At 68.5% G+C, this 18437-nt stretch overlaps 7 protein-coding genes across 7 annotated transcripts; 2 read left to right on the forward strand and 5 right to left on the reverse strand.

The window, feature by feature from the left end:
- Window positions 1-570: 570 nt before the first annotated feature.
- Window positions 571-2645, forward strand: RHOBADRAFT_31028 (uncharacterized protein; the record flags this gene model as incomplete). The annotated part of the gene is made up of 10 exons (XM_018412941.1): window positions 571-701; window positions 827-881; window positions 998-1117; window positions 1245-1357; window positions 1497-1644; window positions 1771-1848; window positions 1930-2048; window positions 2127-2347; window positions 2437-2495; window positions 2589-2645. 10 exons carry the CDS (start codon window positions 571-573, stop codon window positions 2643-2645), a joined length of 1101 nt encoding a protein of 366 aa, XP_018273941.1.
- A 216-nt stretch (window positions 2646-2861) lies between these two features.
- Window positions 2862-4298, reverse strand: RHOBADRAFT_32489 (uncharacterized protein; the record flags this gene model as incomplete). The annotated part of the gene is made up of 4 exons (XM_018413032.1): window positions 2862-3223; window positions 3334-3997; window positions 4073-4100; window positions 4167-4298. The coding sequence occupies 3 exons, from the start codon at window positions 4296-4298 to the stop codon at window positions 3393-3395; spliced, it is 765 nt and encodes a 254-aa protein (XP_018273942.1). The 3' UTR covers window positions 2862-3223; window positions 3334-3392.
- Window positions 4299-4540: 242 nt separating this feature from the next.
- On the reverse strand, window positions 4541-6181 carry RHOBADRAFT_64280 (uncharacterized protein). Its single transcript, XM_018418455.1, has 6 exons — window positions 6163-6181; window positions 5803-5827; window positions 5678-5691; window positions 5450-5575; window positions 4757-5244; window positions 4541-4689 (listed from the first exon to the last, which is right to left on the reverse strand). The coding sequence occupies exons 2-6, from the start codon at window positions 5806-5808 to the stop codon at window positions 4685-4687; spliced, it is 639 nt and encodes a 212-aa protein (XP_018273943.1). The 5' UTR covers window positions 5809-5827; window positions 6163-6181; the 3' UTR covers window positions 4541-4684.
- A 2128-nt stretch (window positions 6182-8309) lies between these two features.
- On the reverse strand, window positions 8310-10060 carry RHOBADRAFT_32492 (uncharacterized protein; the record flags this gene model as incomplete). The annotated part of the gene is made up of 4 exons (XM_018413033.1): window positions 8310-8729; window positions 8834-9129; window positions 9212-9547; window positions 9626-10060. 4 exons carry the CDS (start codon window positions 10058-10060, stop codon window positions 8357-8359), a joined length of 1440 nt encoding a protein of 479 aa, XP_018273944.1. The 3' UTR covers window positions 8310-8356.
- Window positions 10061-12481: 2421 nt separating this feature from the next.
- Window positions 12482-14035, reverse strand: RHOBADRAFT_50431 (uncharacterized protein). Its single transcript, XM_018415313.1, has 5 exons — window positions 13855-14035; window positions 13590-13760; window positions 13436-13515; window positions 12838-13376; window positions 12482-12750 (listed from the first exon to the last, which is right to left on the reverse strand). Exons 1-5 carry the CDS (start codon window positions 13893-13895, stop codon window positions 12622-12624), a joined length of 960 nt encoding a protein of 319 aa, XP_018273945.1. The 5' UTR covers window positions 13896-14035; the 3' UTR covers window positions 12482-12621.
- A 211-nt stretch (window positions 14036-14246) lies between these two features.
- On the reverse strand, window positions 14247-15547 carry RHOBADRAFT_40441 (uncharacterized protein; the record flags this gene model as incomplete). The annotated part of the gene is made up of 6 exons (XM_018413710.1): window positions 14247-14309; window positions 14410-14451; window positions 14562-14579; window positions 14687-14853; window positions 14959-15153; window positions 15442-15547. 6 exons carry the CDS (start codon window positions 15545-15547, stop codon window positions 14247-14249), a joined length of 591 nt encoding a protein of 196 aa, XP_018273946.1.
- Window positions 15548-15805: 258 nt separating this feature from the next.
- On the forward strand, window positions 15806-17434 carry RHOBADRAFT_65815 (uncharacterized protein). The gene is made up of 5 exons (XM_018418784.1): window positions 15806-15833; window positions 15990-16062; window positions 16238-16298; window positions 16433-16898; window positions 17224-17434. Exons 2-5 carry the CDS (start codon window positions 15994-15996, stop codon window positions 17276-17278), a joined length of 651 nt encoding a protein of 216 aa, XP_018273947.1. The 5' UTR covers window positions 15806-15833; window positions 15990-15993; the 3' UTR covers window positions 17279-17434.
- Window positions 17435-18437: the final 1003 nt, after the last annotated feature.

Genomic DNA, 18437 nt, shown 5'->3' on the forward strand with positions numbered 1-18437 from the left:
CCGCAGAGGGTGTGCTGGTAGAGCAGAGCTGCCGAGGGTTGGCGAGAGGTCGAGGCGAGGCGAGGAGAATGGCGAAAGGGCGCGCCGGCGAGGGGCGAACGCTAGCGTGTAGGACGAGCTGGCAGAGCGGCCAGCGCGTGGCTCGCTGGAGCACGGCCAGGTGGTGGGAGCGAGACGAGGAGCATGCCCCGGCGAGAACGACTCTGGGTTGACCGCCCCCATCTGTGCACCGGGCGAGCTGCTGCTCGAGTGCATCCGCCCCGAACACGCCCTACGAGTACTCTACCCTCGTCAGACCTCGCGCCTGAGCCATCGCCGCCGTTGCTCTTGCCCTCCCCACCCGCCTCCATCTCCTCGACCGTCTCGCGCCCTCTACACCTCAAGAACGACCAGGTTCTGCAGCCAGTACTTCAACTAAAAGCTAGTGCATCTCACCTACCTCTGTCTACTCGCGCAACTGGTGCGTTCCTCTCGCCTCCCCCTCGTCCGCGCGCTCGCTCGCTCACCTCGTCTCTTCTCGCGCAGCGTCAAGCCCGACAGTCGACAGCCTCGTCCTCCAGTTCACCGACCATGCCGCCACGAGCGCCTCTACCGCACACGGCCCACCTGCCGCCTCAAACTACGCAGCCCGCCCCACAATCGGCCGCCGCAGACGCCCTGTCGGTCATCCTCGTCACGGGCAGCTACGACGGCACGGTTCGGTGAGTTTCTCGCCCTCTCTTGTCGTCTCTACCACCGAGGGTCCGCCTCGTCCCGTCATAGCCGGCCTGGACTGACCTTTGCACCCCTCCTCCTCCTCCTTCTTCTTCTCCTCGCCGACGCGCAGGTACTGGGAGGCGTGGTCGGGCATCTGCAGCCGCACGATCCAGACTCAAGATCATGTGCGTCGGCTCTCTCCTCTTCTCCCGTACGATCCTGCCTCGGTCTCGCTCGAGAGAGAGGGCAGGGTTGTCGCGCCCCGGACCTCCCGACCTGACTCGTCCCGCCTCTTGAGCAGCAACCCAATCGCCTCGCCATCTCGCCCGACAAGCGCTTTCTCGCCGTCGCAGGCGTCGGCACCGTCAAGCTGTACGACATTGCCGCGAGCGCCGCCGCAAGCAGCGGCAACATCGCGCCGGTTCGTCTTCTCATCCGCTCTCCCCCGCTCTCATCCCCAGCAGCTCGACCAGCCGCACGAGGACGGTCGACTCGTTCAGTCGAAGCGCAGGCCTGACCCTTGCTTCACCCTCGCCTTGCGCGCGCAGCTCGTGACCCTGACCGGGCACACGGCCAACGTGACGAGCTTGGCGTGGCACGCCGAGGCCAAGTGGCTCGTCAGCGGCAGCGAGGACGGTACGGTCAAGATCTGGGACGTCCGGTGCGTCCCGTTCATCTCTCTTCTTCTGTCCCCTCGCCCATCATGCACCCCTCGACCTCTCGTCGCCCTCGCGCGCCCACCTCGTTCCGCCAACAGCCTGCCTCCTGCATTCCCTCGCTGACATCTCTCACGTCTACAGGACCGCGACGCCGCAGCGCAACTATGCGCATCACGCACCCGTCAACGACCTCGCGCTTCACTCGAACCAGGGCGAGCTCATCTCGTGCGACCAGAACGGCGCCATCAAGGTGTGGGACCTCGGCGGCGACCGCTGCAGCCACGAGCTTGTACGTCGACGGTCCCGTACTCTCTTTCCTCGTCGGCGGCCGTTTCGGCGGCGAGCCCTGTCGAGAAGGTATCGCGAGAGGTCGTCGCCGAACCTGAGCACTGACACTCCCGCCGCGCATCGACAGCTGCCTGAAGAAGACGTTCCGATGCGCTCTGTCTCGATCGCGTCGGACGGCTCGGCCCTCGTCGGCGGCAACCACAAGGTGCGTCTTCCCTTTCCTCCTCCCCCTCGAACCTCTCCCTATCTCGTCCTCTCGCTCACGCGCTCTCGAACGTGCCTGCAGGGCGTCGTCTACGTGTGGACGATCCAGCCTGGCCTCGCGTTCACCGACCTGCAGCCCAAGACGCGCTTCCAGGCGCACTCGCGGTACTTGATCCGGGTCCTCGTCTCGCCCGATACCAAGTGCGCCCTCTCTCTCTCTCTCTCTCTCTCTCTTCAACACGCCGAGCAGCCCTCTCTGACTCTTGCTCTCGCCCTCAGGCAACTCGCGACGTGCTCGGCCGACACGACGATCAAGATTTGGACGCCGACGGGCCTGCCGCCATCGGCCGCCGGCGTCGGCGCGCCGGGCGCACCAGGGGCGGCGAGCGGAGGAGGGATCGCAGACGGGACTGGGTTTCAGCTCGACAAGGTGCTGCAGGGGCATCAGCGGTGGGTGTGGGACATGGCGTACAGCGCAGACTCGGCGTACCTCGTCAGCGGTGCGTCCCTCTTTCTCTCCTTCAGCCCACGCTCTCGCCCCTTTCCTGGCGGACCCAACGAGCATTGACAATATCTCGAACGTGCGCAGCATCGAGCGATCACACGGCGCGGCTTTGGGAGCTCTCGAGCGGGACGACCGTGCGGCAAGTGGGTCGCCCTCTTTCGCTTCTTCGGCCCTCTCTCCTCTTTTCCCTTCTCTCTCTGAGCGAGCACTCACTCCAGCCCATTTTGATTTCGCAGTACTCGGCGCACCACAAGGCGTGCACGTGCGTCGCGCTCAACGACAGCTCGGCTTGAGCGAGGGAGAAGGGGAGCGAGCGGGGTCGAGTAGGGACGACGAGTCGCCGTGCAACGCAGACAGGTGCTGCCGTTTCCATTTGCGAGTCTGTGGACGATGCGAGAGAATCAGGTCCGTCGAGCGAGTACTCAATGTCGCTGCGAGCGAGAGCGGCACCTCGAGCTTTTCGATCTCTCGACGTGGGCGTGCCCGTCTCTCGGCGGCCTCAAAACTACGACGAGGGCGCTCTCGTGCACGCAAGAGTTTCAGCCTGTAGCAGCTACAGGTCCCACCGTCCCTCGCACGCTCGATCCTGCGCTGCTGGACCTTCCTCCTCCTCGCGAGGTCCGCATCGCTCCTGACGAGCGTAACGAGCGTGCGGCGCACGACAAGCACGTCGCGGTCGAGACGAGCGCGTCGCCCTCCTTGACCGACGAGTGAATGGCGCTGTCGAGGCAGGTCGAGGGCGTCGAGCGGACGAACAGCCGAGGGGCGACAAGTCGAGGTCGGCTCGAGGGGTATCGACGGGCGACCGGGAACGGCAGATGACGGGACGGGGTCGTCGCAGGGAGGATAGAGCCGCAGCGAATGTTGTTGACTGCGAGCGTGGGACAGGATCAATCGGTGCTACTCTGGAGTGACAGCTCGAGAGATGAGCGTGACGCGCCGCCACGAGAAGGAGAGCGACTCTGGAAGAGATGGACGCACCTGAAAGTCCCTGCTCCGCTCGACGAGCTAGTCGCTCGTCTTGCCCCGCTCGAACACCCTCACTCGCTCGCCGCCGCATCGTCGACCGCCGCCCGCTCAGCTCCCTCGCCGCCGGCTGCACGCCCTCGCCCGGCCTTGGCCGTGACAGCGTGCGGAAAGTTCTCCTTCCACTTGGCGTGCGCCCTACCGCCCATGCCGTGCGGTCCCTCGCCGTCGCGCCCGACAAAGCCCGGCTCTCGCCGTCCGTCCTCGCCCTGTCCCGCACCGAGGCCCTCGCGCACGGCCTCGTCGTCCTCGTCGGCGTACCACTCGCGCTTCCACACCTGGACGCGCTCCTTGACGCGCTCGAGCATCCACTCGGCGACGAAGAAGGCCTCGCGGCGGTGCGGGCTCGAGACGGCGACGACGATGCTCGGCGTGCGCGGCGGCGAGGGCCCGACGAGGTGCGCGACGTGCATGCGCCCGAGCTCGATGCGCGGCGGGCTCGCGTCGTCGTGGTCGGCGGCGTGCGAGTGGGGTCCGGAGCGGGCGCAGCAGGCGTGCGGTGCGGCGTGCGAGAAGGGTTCGGGTGGGGGCAGGGCGCGCGCCTCGGCGAACAGGGCGGCGAGCGTCTTGAGCGCGAGCGGGATGTACGCCTCGTAGGTGAGGTGCGTCACTTTGCGGCCTGCATGACACGAGGAGGACGAGGGTGAGGGATCCGCCGGCGCGAGGAGGAGGAGGAGGGGGGAGACGGGCGCACCCTGGAAGTTGTCGCGCGTGTAGCCGACCTGCAGAGGGATGCTCGAGCCAGCTACAGTCCCTAGAATGTCCCATGGAAGCGAGAGGGGACGCACGAATGAGACGACGGCGCCATCGCTCTCGTTGCGGAGCGACTCCTCGATGGCGGCCGGGTCGAGAGGGGCGTACGACAGGACGCCGACGTCGCCTTGCGGGTTCTCGATGCGGTGGACGTCGTCTTGAGCCATCTCGAGCAGAGGCGAGCGAGCGAGAGCGAGAGGTGTGGTCGGCGGGCGAGTGGCCAAGTAGGGCAGACGCCCAAGTTCAGCAGGGGGCAGTTCCGTGAGTCTGCGAGGACGCCTGCAGCTCGTAGACGCTCTCGCTCTCTCGTGCGCGCCGCCTCGCTCGCTGCCGGGTCACCTCTCGTCCTAACCTCGCTCGCTCGCTCGCTCTCCTCTCCTCTCTCCTCCTGGGCCGACTCGACACCGGGGTTTGGACGTTCGCCAGCACAACAACGCCGTTGCAGGGGGGCATGGGGTGGGGGAGGGAGGGTGCGAGAGGGTTGGTCGGGCGGGGCGGGAACAAGCACAAAAAGGTGGGGGACGGTCGAAAGAAGAGGCAAAGGGCCGAGTGTTTACTCTGCGCGTGCGGGTCGAGGTCAGTGCGTGTCGCGAGAGCAGGCAGAGGAGAGACAGAGAAGACGGACTCTTCTTGGCGGCCTCCTCCTCCTCGGCCTTGCGCTTGCGCTCGGCGCGGACGCCGACGAGGCGGGCGTTGGAGCGCGCGACGCGGAGCGCGCGGAAGGCGGCAAAGTCCTTCTCCTCGGCCGTGACGGCGCGCGGCTCCTCGAGGACGGCCGAGCCCTTGGGGATGGGGAACGCGGCGGCGACGTTCTTGACGCGCTCCGTGTCCTTGGACGCGTCGGCCGCGTCGCCGGCCTTGACCTTGCCGGCCTTCTTGGGGAAGACGACGAGGCGGGCCTTGTAGGCCTCGAGGCGCTCGACGTTGAGCTTGAGCGACTCCTCCGACTTGTTGCGGCGGCGGTGGTCGACGGGGATGCCGATCGAGAGGGCCTCCTTGGCGCGGACGCCGGCCTGCTTGAGCTCGGCCTTGGTGAAGCCGCGGCCGGCACGGAGCTTGCGGTTGTAGCGGACCGTCGGGGCACGGACAGCCGGGCGGAGGAGCTCAACCGGGCTGGGAGCGGGTGCGAGGCGAGGTCGAGGTCGGGCGGGCGAGGGCGCGAGGGGGCAGCGCAAGCGGGTGCGACAGGTCGACGTGCGGCGAAGAGGAGTGGTCGAGGGGCGGGAGGCAGGCGAGGGTAGAGCGAGTGGGCGAGGGGGGAGGAAGAGCGAGGTGAGCGCGCGAACGACGAGGAGCAAGAGGGACGAAGGGGACGCACCGGAGACCGGCCTTGGCAGCCTTGGCCTGGCGAGCGACGCGGCGCGAGTGCTTCTTGCCCGGCTGGTCGAACCACGTCTTGACGCGCGACTGCCAGTCCTTGCGGAAGTGGTTGCGGTGGAGGACGCTGCGAGGGGGGGATTTGGTGGTCAGCGGCCTCGTCCCAGGAGAGGCGCAGCTGCGGCAATGAGTGCCACAGCTGTGACGGGTAGAGAGGCGGTCGACTCACTTGTTCTTGCCGAACTGTGGGCGGGGACGAGGAGCGCAGGGTCGAGGGAGGAGGCGAGGGGAGGACCAAGGTCAGCTCGAGGACGCGGGCGACGGGGGGCCGGGCGAGACAGAGGGTGGACGCACACCCATCTTGACGAGCGGAGTGGAACTGCGCGGGTTGGCGAGGCAGGGAGGGGACGAGGGAGGGTCAGCTTGCGAGTCGGCGGTGGAAGGGGCGTGCTCACACGGCCGCAGTGCCCCGCCCGCCCTCGCGCTAGCTCGAGCCTCGGTACGCCACCGTGCGCATTCCCTCGAGTGTCCACCCTAACGACCGCTTGCACCAGACAGGGGCCCAGGGCGGGAGCGAGGCGGGTGGTTGGGCCGGGAACGAGTTCTCGCCTCGAGTCGGGGAGGGGCTCGGCGGCGGGCGGCAGGTGCTTTGCGCGGCTGGGGCGAGTCGTGTCGAGGGAGAGAGCAGACAGGGGTAGTGGCGCAGTAGCTCACGTTGGCGGACGAAGCGGGACGACGACGCAAAGAGAGGGACGAGCAGCGACCGAGGCGAGCGACGACGGCGTCTGGGAGGGAAGCCAGCCAGCCCCTCCGCTTCGCTCCCCACCTCACTCAAGGGCTGCACCGTTGCACTCGTTACAGCCTCTGCACCAACAGCGCCCCCTTTACCGAGCAACCTGCGCCCCAAGTGACCCGAGAGAGCGAGTCGCCCCCGTTCTCTGGTCGTCGTCGTCGTCGTTCGCTCGAGGCACACCCGCTCGTCGCCTCAACAACCTCTAGGCCTCCAGCCAGAACCGCGGCAAGCACTTCTACCCCGACTGGCATCAACTCGGCCGGCCCACGCCCAACCGCGCCCCGTCCAGCGTCCCTCCCGACCTCCTCCCCCTCCTCTCGCTCAACCTCTCTCCGCCCGACCGCACCCTCGTCAACGCGCCAGCGCATCCCGCCATGGTCCACTCGACCCGCTTTGCCCAGCTCAAATACGGTGCGCCCCCCTTTGTCCCCTTTCGCCGTCGAGCAGCGCCTGACCCTCTCCGTCCTCCTCCCCACCTCCCCCGACTCTCGCACCCGGCGTGCAGTCATCTTCAGCTGGCAGAACACGCCTTTGCTCAAGCGCGATGGCCTCGCGCGCGACTTCTTCCGCTCGCACGCCACCATGTCGACCCTCGCCAACTCGCTCGGCGGCTTCCCCTTGACCCTGTACGAGGCGACCCTCCCCGACTCGGTCACCGAGCTGTGGCTCGACGACGACCAGTGTCGCCGCCTCATCGCCCTTCTCGCCGACTCGATGGGGCCCTCGCGCGCCCAGTCGAGCTGGCGCGACTCGGCGTACCACTCGCGCGCCGTCCTCGAGCGCTCTGGCCATGGCCCCGTCGTCGCCCGCACGTTTGCGTCCCAGGCCGACCTCGAGCGTCACTTTGGCCACCTCAAGGACCAGGACGACTGGCACCACACCCGCCAACACTGGCGAGAGCTCAAGCGCGCCCAGGTCGTCTACCACCACCTCGTCGCGGCCGCCTCGTCGTCGTCGCCGCCTTCTACCTCGTCGCCGCCCTCGTTCGTCGCTGTCGACGTCGAGACGTGGGAGCAGGACCACGACCTCGTCACCGAGGTCGGCATCGCGGCCCTCGCCCTCGAAGCGGGCGACCCGTCGACCGCGTTCGAGCACCTCGTCCTCGCCGAGAACGCGCACCGCCGCAACGGCCGGTACTGCCCCGACGCGCGCGACGACTTTCAGCTCGGCACGTCCGAGACCCTCCCTCGCGCCGACCTCGCCGCACGCGTCGCGGCCCGCCTGCGCCTCCCTCCCTCGCCATCGTCCCGCCCCGGCCCCGTCTTCCTCCTCCTGCACGACTCGCGCGGCGACGTGCGCTCCCTCACCTCGCTCGGCCTCGACATGAACGCGTTCGAGCGCACGCCGCTCCTCCCCGCGCCCGAGGCCGACCCGACCGCCTACACCGACGTCGCCGGCGCCGGCTTCCTCCTCGACACGCAGCGCCTCTACTCGGGCTACAGCCGCCGCAAGCGCCAGGTCCGCCTCGAGGACGCCGTCCGCACCCTCGCCGTCGAGCTGCCCGCCTCGGCCCCGGGCGCCGGCGCCGCCGTCGCGTTCCACAACAGCGGCAACGACGCGTGGGCGACGCTCGACGTCTTTCGACGCCTCATGGACGTCCCCATCGGCGACGACCCAGATGAGGTCGTCCCTCCCGGATGGACCGAGGGCGGCAGGGCGGCGGCAGGAGCGGGAGCAGGCGGGGCGGCGCCGGCGCCGGCAGGGGCTCGTGCGCCGGGTGGGAGGTCGTCGCGAGGACGCGGGCGTGGCGGACGGGCGCCGCATAGCGTGCCGCAGCAGCAGGGTCACGGGCACGCGTCGAGCGCAGGGAGGGGGCAGCACGATCGTTGGCAGGGTGGGTCGTGACGGTGACCCTCGCCTCGTCGTCGTCAGTCGAGTGTCGGGGTCTCCCTCTCTCTCTTCCTCTCTCGCTTGCCTGCTTCGTCGTAGACCCTCTCCTTGTTGTTGCACCATCGTTCGCGCATGCTCTCCCTCGTCCTCTTCGTCCCCCTCGAGAGCTCGTCAGTCCTTCCGAGAGGCGCTCGCTCTCCTCGCCGAGCAGCTCGAGTCTCTCCCGGACGCTCTCGCACAGTGTGTCAACATCCGTCTGCGATACGTGTTCGGCTCCATAAGCAGCTACAGGCCCTCGTCTCGACGCTCCCACCCTCTCGACCCGCTCCACCCGTCTGCCCGTCCGACAAAGAACGCGTGGTCGCACACGGCGTCGGCGCTCGGCCGCTCGGCCGCGTCGATCTCGAGGCACCGCCGCACGAGATCGACCGCGTCGCTCATGCGCGGCGCCGCCTCGTCGGCGCCGTCGTCGAGGCGCGCCTTGGCGCGCAGGGCCGCGAGCGCCCTCGTGTCGGGCCCGAGGCCCTGCATCGCCTCGTCGGGCGACCAGAACGGGCATTCGCCGCAGATGAGGACGTAGCCGAGGACGCCGAGGGCCCAGATGTCCTGCTCCTTGCCGCTGTACCTCGCGCCCTTGAGCACCTCGGGGGCGGCAAAGCTGCAGGCGGGCAACGACAGCGTCAGTGAGGGCCACGAGGACTCGTCGACGTGCGAGGGGAGAAAGGGAAGGGAGAGGAAAGAGAGAGAAAGAGAGAGACGCACTCGAGCGTGCCCGAGAACGTGTCGAATTTGCGGCCCTCCTTGACGTACGCCGCGCTGCCAAAGTCGATGAGGCGGACGTTGCCCTCGGGGTCGAGCACGACGTTCTCGTCCTTGATGTCGCGGTGCACGATCGAGTGCTCGTGGAGGAAGCACACGGCGTCGGCGATCTGGGCGAGGATGCGCTGCAGCGGCGCCGGCCCGAGGCCGTCCGGGTGCGCGTCGACGAAATCGAACAGGTCCTGGCCGTGTCGAGGTTGCGCACCGTGTGTCGGCTCGGCGGTCGCAGACGGCATGACCTGCGAGGGCGACGAGGAGGGTCAGTCGTCGGACTCGAGGGGACGAGGGCGAAAGAGAGGAAGGGCGGCGAGCGCGACGCACGAGGTAGTAGTAGTGGGCGTCCTCCCAAAAGTCGAGGAGCGGACACACGTTCGGGTGGCCCGTCTGGACCGGCGCGCCGTCTTTGCCGCCGTGCCACAGGTCAAGCTGCGGCGCCGAGTCTCGGCGGACGTGCGCGCCGGGCGGGCCCTTGCGCGCTCCTCCTGCACCGCCGCTGCGCCGCGACAGGTAGTTGAGGCGAGGTCGAGGCTCGTACGGCACGCGCCGCAGGTGGTCGAGGACGTGCACCTCGATCGGGATGGGCCCGAGGATCTTGTGCTTCTTCCAGCAGTCGGCGAGGATGCGCTGCTTGATGACGTACTTGACGACGAGCTCGGGCTGCACACGGACCCGCATAATGTCAGTGCGCATTCGCAGAGAAGGAAGGACGAGAGGGAGAGACAGGAGGGGACGCACGCCGATGGGCTTTCCGTCCGGGCCCTTCTCGCGAGCCCTCCTCACGCTGCCGTACGCGCCCTTGCCCGCCTCGCCGTCCTCGCACATGAACGCCTCGATGTCGCGCAAGCCGGTCACGGCCGAGTAGGTGCGCGGGTCGACCGGGCCCGACGGTCGCGCCCAGTCGAGCGAGACGGCGCCGTTGTCCTGCTGCGGCGGCGACGGGCTCGTGCCGGCTGCAGCGGGCTCGGGCGCGCTCGGCGCAGCATCGACGACGCCGGGCGTGGGCGGGAGGCTGGCGTCGGCAGGAGCGCTCGACGAGAACGGGTCGCCGTCGAACGGCGTCGCCGCGACCGAGGGCGGCGTCATGAAGCCGTCGACGCCCAGGCCGGTCGGGGCGCGCGAGTCCTCGCCGAGGGCCCGCAAGACCTGCGGCGGGAGCGGGATGTGGGGCATGCCGTGCTTGGTCGCGCTCGTCGGGTCGCCGTCGTGGCCGGGCGCATGTCCCGCCTCGGGCGCGTCGCCGACGCCTCGCACCTCGGTCCCGCCCGACTCGACGCTCGTGCTGCCGCTGTGCGGGATCGGCGGCGAGCTAAGGACGCCCGTCGCGGTGCTCAGGCTGCCCCGGCTCAGGGCCGGCCGGCTCGTGTGCGCGAGGGCCTGCGCCGACGAGAGCGAGATGGACGGCTCCGACTTCTGGCCGGCGCGGTGCGACGGCTGGAACGCGGTCGAGACGGTCGAGGGCGAGGTCGAGGTGGACGTGGCGCGTGACGACGACGACGACGAGAAGCCGCCCGGGAGCGGCTCGCTGCCCGACGCGACCATGGGTGGCGCCGACAGCATCGACGACGCCGAGGACGAGGTCGGCGCCGTGTGGGACGACGGCGCGAGGGCATTGCGCGACAGGGACGACGTGTTCGAGTGCGAGGTGAAGCCTCCCGTCACGCCGCTGCCCGTCGAGGTGTACGAGAACGACGACTTGTAGGCGGCGACGGGTTTAGGGCGGAGCGGCGGTGACGAGGAAGGGGAGGGCTGCTGCTCGGCGGTGGCGGCGGCAGCCGCGGGAAGCGGCGGCGTGTGCGGGAGCTGGTGCTTGTCGTTGCCGAGCGACGAGAGCGACAGCGACAGGGCAAAGTGGCTGTGGTTGTCGTCCTCGTCGTCGTCCTCGTCGTCGTCGTCCGTCAGGGACGGCCACCGTTTCCACTTGGGCGCCTTGCGGCCCTCGCGCTCCTGCGACGCCGCCGCCTCCTTCTCGGCCCGCCGCTCGAGCGCGACCGCCTCCTCCTGCTGCGCCTGCTTGGCCCGCAAGCTCGCGAGGTCGCTCAGCTCGCTCCCGAGCACGCGCCACTCCTCGGTCGTCGGCGTCACGACGAGGCCGCCGTCGACCTCGGGCGGCCCGAGCCCGGTCGTCTGGAGCGAGATGCCCATCGCCGTCGCGCGACGAGAGGCCGCGCGCGAGCGGGGCCGACTCGTCGCTCGCTCGGCGGCAACGGCGTCGGCCGGCCGAGCGCCGTCGTCGGTCGCCGCCAGAGAGCCCGCCTCGGTCGAGCTGGGCCCGAGCGAGAAACCCGCGCCGGGCGAGAACAGGCTCTGGCTGCGGGCGCTCGCGTAGTACGGCGCCGAGGCCTGGCGGCGCTTGTGCTGGATGAACTGGGCGAGCGAGGTCGACGTCGAAGGAAAGGACGAGTGCGCAGGGGACGCGGGGTCGGTGGGAGGGAGGGACGAGGGCGAGGACCGGCCAGACGAGCGGTTGCTCGCCGGCATGTCTCGAGGGGACGAGATGGGCGAGGGCGATGCCGAGGCCGACGCGAGCGTCGGGAGGGCCGCGGGAAAGGTTGAGCGGCGGTCCTTGCGCGCCTGCTTGCCGTCGACGGCGGGCGCGAACGACGAGTCGGCGCTGCTCGTGCTCGGCGCGGTCGAGCCGGAACCGGTGCGCTCGCGCTCCGACGACTGGTCGCTGCGGCAGTGCCGCGCGCGCTCGTCGTCGCTGCTGCTGCTGCTGCTGCTCGCGCTCGGCCGACGGGACCCGCGCGGGCTCGCCGTGCCGCGTCCGCCGTGCGCCGTCGACGAGTTGCTCGGGTCGATCGGCGCAAGTGGCGCCAGAGGACGTAGCGAGCCTGCCCTGGGGCTGCTGGGCAGGGCGGCGGCGGGCGTGCGCGGCGATAGGGCGAGCGAGGCGAGGGTCGCGAGCTGGGACGACGAGCGCGAGTGCTGGCGCGACTGGGTGCCGTACGACGGCCGCTCGGGAGGCGCGGTGACGGGTGCCGAGGATGTCGGCGGGGCGAAAGAGGTCGCAGGTGCCGACATGGCGGACAGGGTGGGGGCGGAGCTGCATCGAGGAGGAGAGGGACAGGGTCAGGACGCTGCGCCGGTGCGGAAGTACCGGTGCGCTGCCGCGACAGAGACCGAGCACAACGGTCGTCCTCGCACACGCCAGCCGCTGCTCGCCCCGATGCGAGGGCGACGCGGTCTGTCGTCGTCGTCGTCCAGTGACCTCCACCGCGGCGCCGCCGTCTCTGGCCCATGGTCGCGACATGCGGGCGCGCACGAGGCATGGGCAAGAGATGGTGCTCACCTTGCTGCTGTGCACCAGAGCGCTGCACTCGACCGGTGGCGGGTGGACGAGGCTGGACGGGCGGGATGCTGGGGCGTGAAAGCGCGGTTACCGGCGTGGGCGGGCTTGCGGTTGGCGAGGGGCAGCTCGGGTGCGGCTTGTGCTGGACTGGTGCGCTGGCGGAGTCGTTGTCTCGAGGTGCGCCGAGCTGTCGGGGACGAGACTCGGGGGGGGGTCCGTCCTCGTTCGTCTCTTGCCGCCGCCCGCGCCGTCGCCGCCCACTCGCCTTTTCAGAGTCGCGCTCTCTCTCTAGAGCTGCTCTGGCCAGAGACGATACTGCGTCTGTACACCTCGCTCGTCACAACGCTCGTCACCTCGACGACCAACCGCCGCCCTCGTACCCCGCCAATTTCATCCGCCTCTCCGCGCACCAACCTCCGCAATCGTCCAACCTTGCTCCCTTTCACAGCTTGCCCTCCCTCGCCTCGTTGGCGACCGTCTCCTTGGGCGCAGCGGTCGGCAGCTCCTTGTAGTTGTCCGACGCCGTCGCCGACACCTCCTTGCCGTCGAGCAGGCCGTCCTCCTCAATCTCCTGCGCAGCGCACACCCGGCCAGTCGAGGTCAGTACTGCGCCCTCGACTCGAGAGGGATAGAGGGAGAGAGAGAGAGTCGAGCGCACCTCGACGAACGTAAAGTCCCACCTGCGCTCCTCGCCTCGCTCCATAAAGTCGGTCCGCCCGTCCCACTCCCTCGTCCACTGCTTGCCCTCGCCGGCCTCGCCCCCGAGGGCCCTCGAGAACTTGCTCACGCTGCACGTCGCTGCGCCGACGCTCAGCCGCTCGCCGTCATTCCACTCGCCGAGCGGCTCGACCTCGCCCTCCTTGGCGCCCGCGAGCAGCTCTCGCGGCAGGTCCTCGGCGAACGCGCGCGACAGCGCAATCACGGTCGCCGCGTGTGAAAAGACGACGACGGTCTTGGCGCCTCGCGCTTCGAGCGCCTCGACGAGCGCGCGCGACAGGACGTCGCACCGCGCGTGGACGGCCCGGATCGACTCGCCGGTCCGAGGAGGCATGACGAGCGGCGACCACGGGTCGAGAGGCGCGGTAGAGCGGGCCGAGGACGGCTGCGAGTCGTCGACGAGCGGAAAGTACTGCTTGAGGAACGACGCCGACGCGAGCGCCGGGTGCAGGCCGCGGCGGACGGGGAGGTACCACTCGGCTGTTGACGGGCAGACTCAGTGTGGGCCGCTCGGCACTTGTGAGAGACGAGGGACGCACCGAGGCCAGGCTCGATGAAGATGGGTAGGTCGAGGGCTTGAGCTGTCGGCGTCGCCGTCTGGACGCAGCGGTACAAGGGACTGCAGGGCGGGCAAGGGCGTGGTCAGTTGATCTCCTCGGTACCGTGCGCTCAGGTAGAATGTCGCGAGCGCACCTGCTGAGGATGACGACGCCCTTCTCGCGAGCCTCCTCCTTGCTCGAGACGCCGAGCTCCTCCTTCAGGAACGCGGCGAGCTCCTTGGCCTGGTCGACGCCGTGCGACGACAACGGCGGGTCGCGAGGGATGCCTGTCGGCGATTTCCAGACCGACGTCTCCCACGACAGGCTGCGGTGCAGGAGTGACGGTGTGGTCAGCCCGGCTCGAGAGGCAGATTGGGGGAGGGCCGGGGGTGGGGGCTAGAGGGGGAGCTGGGACGCACCGAAAGCCATGCCGACAGATGTAGACCTGCTCGAGGACCATGGTGAGGAGGGAGGGTCGAAAGTCGGGTGGGCGAGCTGATGAAGCCGGGTCGGGTGGGAGAACGAGAGGGCGGCGAGTGTGGCTCGGCGGGCGAGTCCGGGTCGGTCTAGAGAGAGGCTCTAGTTGTGTAGCAGGCGTCGGTAGCCGTGCGCAGGGTGGCTGAGGAACGCAACTCGTCCTCCTCCTCCTCGCCCGCGACGAGGGGAGCGCGCTAGCTCTCGAGAACCCACGCATCCTGTCTTTCTCTCTCGCAGACGCGAACACGTCCGTAGAGGTACTGCTGGATGCATTGCTCGTTGCGCCGCTCGTCCTCCTTTCCCTCGCGCTCGCCTCGAGAAGGCGGCCTCACGTTCAGCCAATCTTGGCCTTCGAGAAATCCATCTCCGGGTGCTGCTCCTGAAACTTGCGGAGCATCTGCGGACCGTGAGGTGCGAGGGAGAAAGAAGGACAAGTTCAGTCATGGTCGCGAGAGGGAGAGCCAGAGGTGACGGCGAAGGGGGACGGCGAGACGCACCTCGGCCTTGCGCTGCTCGTCGGACGACGGCTTGCCCATTTGCTGCGACGTGTGAGAAGGCGAGTCAACGACGGCCGTCTGTCGACGCGAGGCCGAGAACCCGAGGCGTCTGCTCGAGACGAGAAAGAAGGCTCGAGAGGCCCGTGACGCACCTTCTGCTGGTTGTCGTACTGCGGCGTGAGGCAGGGAATAGCCAGTATCTGATCCCTCGTTCTTGCGGTCCGACACGGCCTCGCACCGCGACACCCACACGAGGAGGGAAGGGGAGGGGACGCACCATCATCTTCTCGACCATGGCGCGCGTCTCGCCGTCGAGGTCGCTCAGCTTGGAGTTTTCGGGCGTGATCTTGGTCGTGTCGATCTTGGGCGCGCTCGTGACGACGTGCGGCCACCATGACTGCTGGTCCACCTTCTCGAGCGAGATGGTGACCTCGCGCGAGTCGTCTGCGGGCAGGGGACGAGGGAGAGGCAGATGGGGGCCAACGAGGGTGAGCGCAAGGTCCTTATGAGGTAGGCAGACCTGGCAACAAGGAGGAAAGAGGGGCGCACCGAGGGTCCAGGTCGAGTCGTCGACCTTGATCTCCTTGGGGAACGTCCCCTCGATGACGGGTGGCTCGCCCTTGAGGCCGACGCGAATGGAGTCTTTGCGCAGGACGACGTCGAGCTGCTTGCCGCGAGTCCCGGGCGGCACAGGGACCGAGACCGTCACGTCGTTGAGCGTTTGGCGCCAGCGGTAGGGGAGGGCTGCGAGGAGGAGAGGCGCGCTCGTCAGTACATCGTTCAATGGACGGGTTGCTGACGGCTCCTCGCGACGACCGTGCGCCCAGCCGTGCTTGATCCCGCAGCGTGCTGGGCCCGCAAGAACAGCACCGCCTCGTTCACTCGAACCTCGGGGGCCTGCGCTCCCTGACCTGGTCCAACCTGCGCGTGCGCTGCACCGATCCGACAGGTAGGCTGCTCGTGCGCTGCTCGACGGTCCCGGCCCTCGTCGCGAGCAGTCGTGAGGGAGGGCCGGTTCGGGGCGGAGCTGACCATCTTGCTCGCGGCGCTCGCGCTCTGCGTTGGCGGCGTCAAGCTGCTTCTGCTCGACCTCGCTCAGCTCGGGCGGCACAGAGTCGACTGGTGCGGTGGAAGCCATGGTCGAGGTGGTGGGAGAGGGCAGAGAGGTTGATCAAAAGTCCGCGGAGTCGCTCGGACGCTCCTCTCACTCTCTCGTATCGACTTGATCGCGGTGATAAGGCGGATCTTAGACTGCGTACGGCAGGTCGATCTCGCTGTGGCCTGTCATGTACGAGCTCGAGTCGTGCAAACTGTGAGATTCGGCGGCTGCCGGATGACAAACTCGAGCGAACTGCCGACGACGACGACGACGGCGTTCATCTCTCTTTCCTCCCTCACCCTCTCACTCTTCTCGCCATCTCAATGTGCGTACCATCACAGATTTCGCCACACTCTAGCCTGCGCGACGAGCTGACTTCCCCCGTCTTCTCCCCCTCGTTGCCGCCATCCCTCGCCTTCCATCGCACTCCGCCACCATCTGCGCCTCCCTCGCCCACCCTGCCCACTTGCGACTACTGCAGAAACATGGTTGCCCTCGTTCAGCGTCCCGCCCCGGCCTTCGAGGCCACCGCCGTCGTCGACGGCTTCTTCGAGGTGCGCTCCCTCCCCTCTCTCGTCTATCTTGCGAGGGTGGCCGGCCGTGCGTGCTCGCGCAGTAGCCGCCGATGCAGGCCCCGGCTCGCCGCCATGCGCTCGTTCGCGTGTCGGCCGTCACGAACCCCCCTCGGCTTCGAGCATGTTGCTGACCCGCACCTCCTCCTTCTCGCAGACTGTCAAGAACGCCGACTTCCTCGGCAAGTGGCTCGTGCTCTTCTTCTACCCGATGGACTGTGAGCACTGTCTCTCCCGCGATCGTCCTCTGTGGTCCCGGGACCTCACGCTGACCATCTTCCGCCCGTCCTTCTCCTCCTTCGCCCGCGCCGACCTCCGACCCTGCCTCCTGCACACCGTTGCACACGACTAGTCACCTTCGTCTGCCCGACCGAGATCCTCGCCTTCAACGAGCGCCTCGCCGACTTTGAGAAGCTCGGCGCCGAGGTCCTCGCCGTCTCGACCGACTCGGAGTACTCGCACCTCGCGTGGGCCAACACCAAGCGCGACGAGGGCGGCCTCGGCCCCAACCTCAAGCTCAAGCTCGTCGCCGACAAGAGCATGAAGATCTCGCGCGACTATGGCGTCCTCCTCGAGGACGCCGGCGTCGCCCTGCGCGGCCTGTTCCTCATCGACCCCAAGGGCACCCTCCGCCAGATCACGATCAACGACCTTCCCGTCGGCCGCTCGGTCGACGAGACGATCCGCCTCATCAAGGCGTTCCAGTTCGTCGAGGAGCACGGCGAGGTGTGCCCGGCCAACTGGGACGAGGACAAGAACAACGCGACCATCAAGCCCGACCCGACCGCGTCCAAGGAGTACTTCTCGACCGCCAACAAGTAAGGCGCACGCGTCCTCCTGCCCCCTTCCCTTCCTCCCCCACCCCCTCGTTACACCTCCCTAGACCTCGCCTCGTAGACAAGATTCTCCCTCCCTCTCTCTCGCTCCCTCCCTGTGCATGAACGACATATGTGACTCGCATCGAGGTCGTTGGGCGCGACGAGAGGCTCTGCCCACACCCGCAGCTGCGTCCCCTGTCTCCTCGCTCGAGAACACGGCGCTGACTCGTTCTCTCCTCCTTTCCTCCTCGCCCGCCTCGCACCTTCTGCTTCTCCCCGCTCGTCGTCGCCCGCTATTGCTGCGTCGCGCTCTGTCGCCGCTCAGGCGCGAGAAGACGGCGTCGCCTCAAGCAGCGAGCAAGAAGCTTCGGACCGCCTGAGCTCCCGGACCCTCTCTCCCACTCTCTCTCTCCCCCTCTCGCACGCCCCTGCATCCCCTCGTTCTCTCCATCATGACTCGCACGAGCAGTATATTCCCCTCCTGGCACCCCGCAGCGTCGAGCTGCAGCCTGCAAAAGAGCGCGTTCGAGCCTCGACCCAATTCCTCGTGAGCTGTCACACTGGCCTCTGATCGGTCCCGCTTTGACGAGCAGAACGAAAGCGAGAGTGACAGTTGTCAAGGTTAGACAGGGCCGAGGCAGCAAGAAAGCGCTGCAGGCTGAAGCGACCGCGCAGAGCAGGCTCGCGCGGGCCTCGACGGCTGCTCGCCCAGAGCGGAAGACGGCGGGTGCGCAGCTTCGCCGTCGCGCGCTCGTAGCAGCTGGAGCTTCGACAGCGGTAACGAGGGAGCAACAAGCTGGCTTTGAGACGAGGGAGGCTCGGGAGCGCTGCTCGAGCGTCGACTCGACGGCCGGCCGGCGAGTCGGCGGGCTCAGGCCGGCAGAAGCTCAACAGACGAGGTCGAACGAGCTCGATGTGCCTGCAGCAGATGCGCGAAAGGAGAGCGGGCACGTCCAAGCGAGGAGAGAGAAGCAGAACGTCGCCGAGAGAGGGCCGGCCGAGTTGGCGGCGGACCGACGGAATCGACGGGGTCCGGCTTGGCCGGCGATTGCGGCCGGCGCAGAGGCAGAGACTGAAGCGTTGTGATTGGTCGGAAGCGACAGCGCGAGACGAGCCTCGACCGCGAAGGAAGAGCAGCGGGAGGGAACGGGGGGATGCAAAAGGTGCACGAGCAGGCACAGCGCGTGCGCCGCTCAGGTGACCCAGGTGCACACAGCGCAGCGCACGGAACTCGAGTCAGGTGGCCGTCGTGGAAGGGTGGAAAGCGCTCGCGGCTGTTGGTCGACGAGGAGGCGGGAGCTGAGGGGAGCCTGCAGGGAGGGCGAGGGAGGGCGCAGAGGGCGAGGGGCGAGGTCACAGGGTGCAGCAAGCGCAGCCGAGGGAGAGCAGAGCCGGCTCGATGGACAGGGAGAGCGAGAGAGAGAGCGAACGGCGTCTTCTTGAGCGTGTTGCCCCTTATCTCGTCCCTCGCTCCCTCCCTCTCCCTCGCCTCGCCAAAGCTTCGACACCAGCTCGACCTAGCGCGACCTCGTCTCTCGA

Source organism: Rhodotorula graminis, assembly GCF_001329695.1.
Source record: "Rhodotorula graminis WP1 unplaced genomic scaffold RHOBAscaffold_1, whole genome shotgun sequence".
Classification (NCBI taxonomy): domain Eukaryota; kingdom Fungi; phylum Basidiomycota; class Microbotryomycetes; order Sporidiobolales; family Sporidiobolaceae; genus Rhodotorula; species Rhodotorula graminis.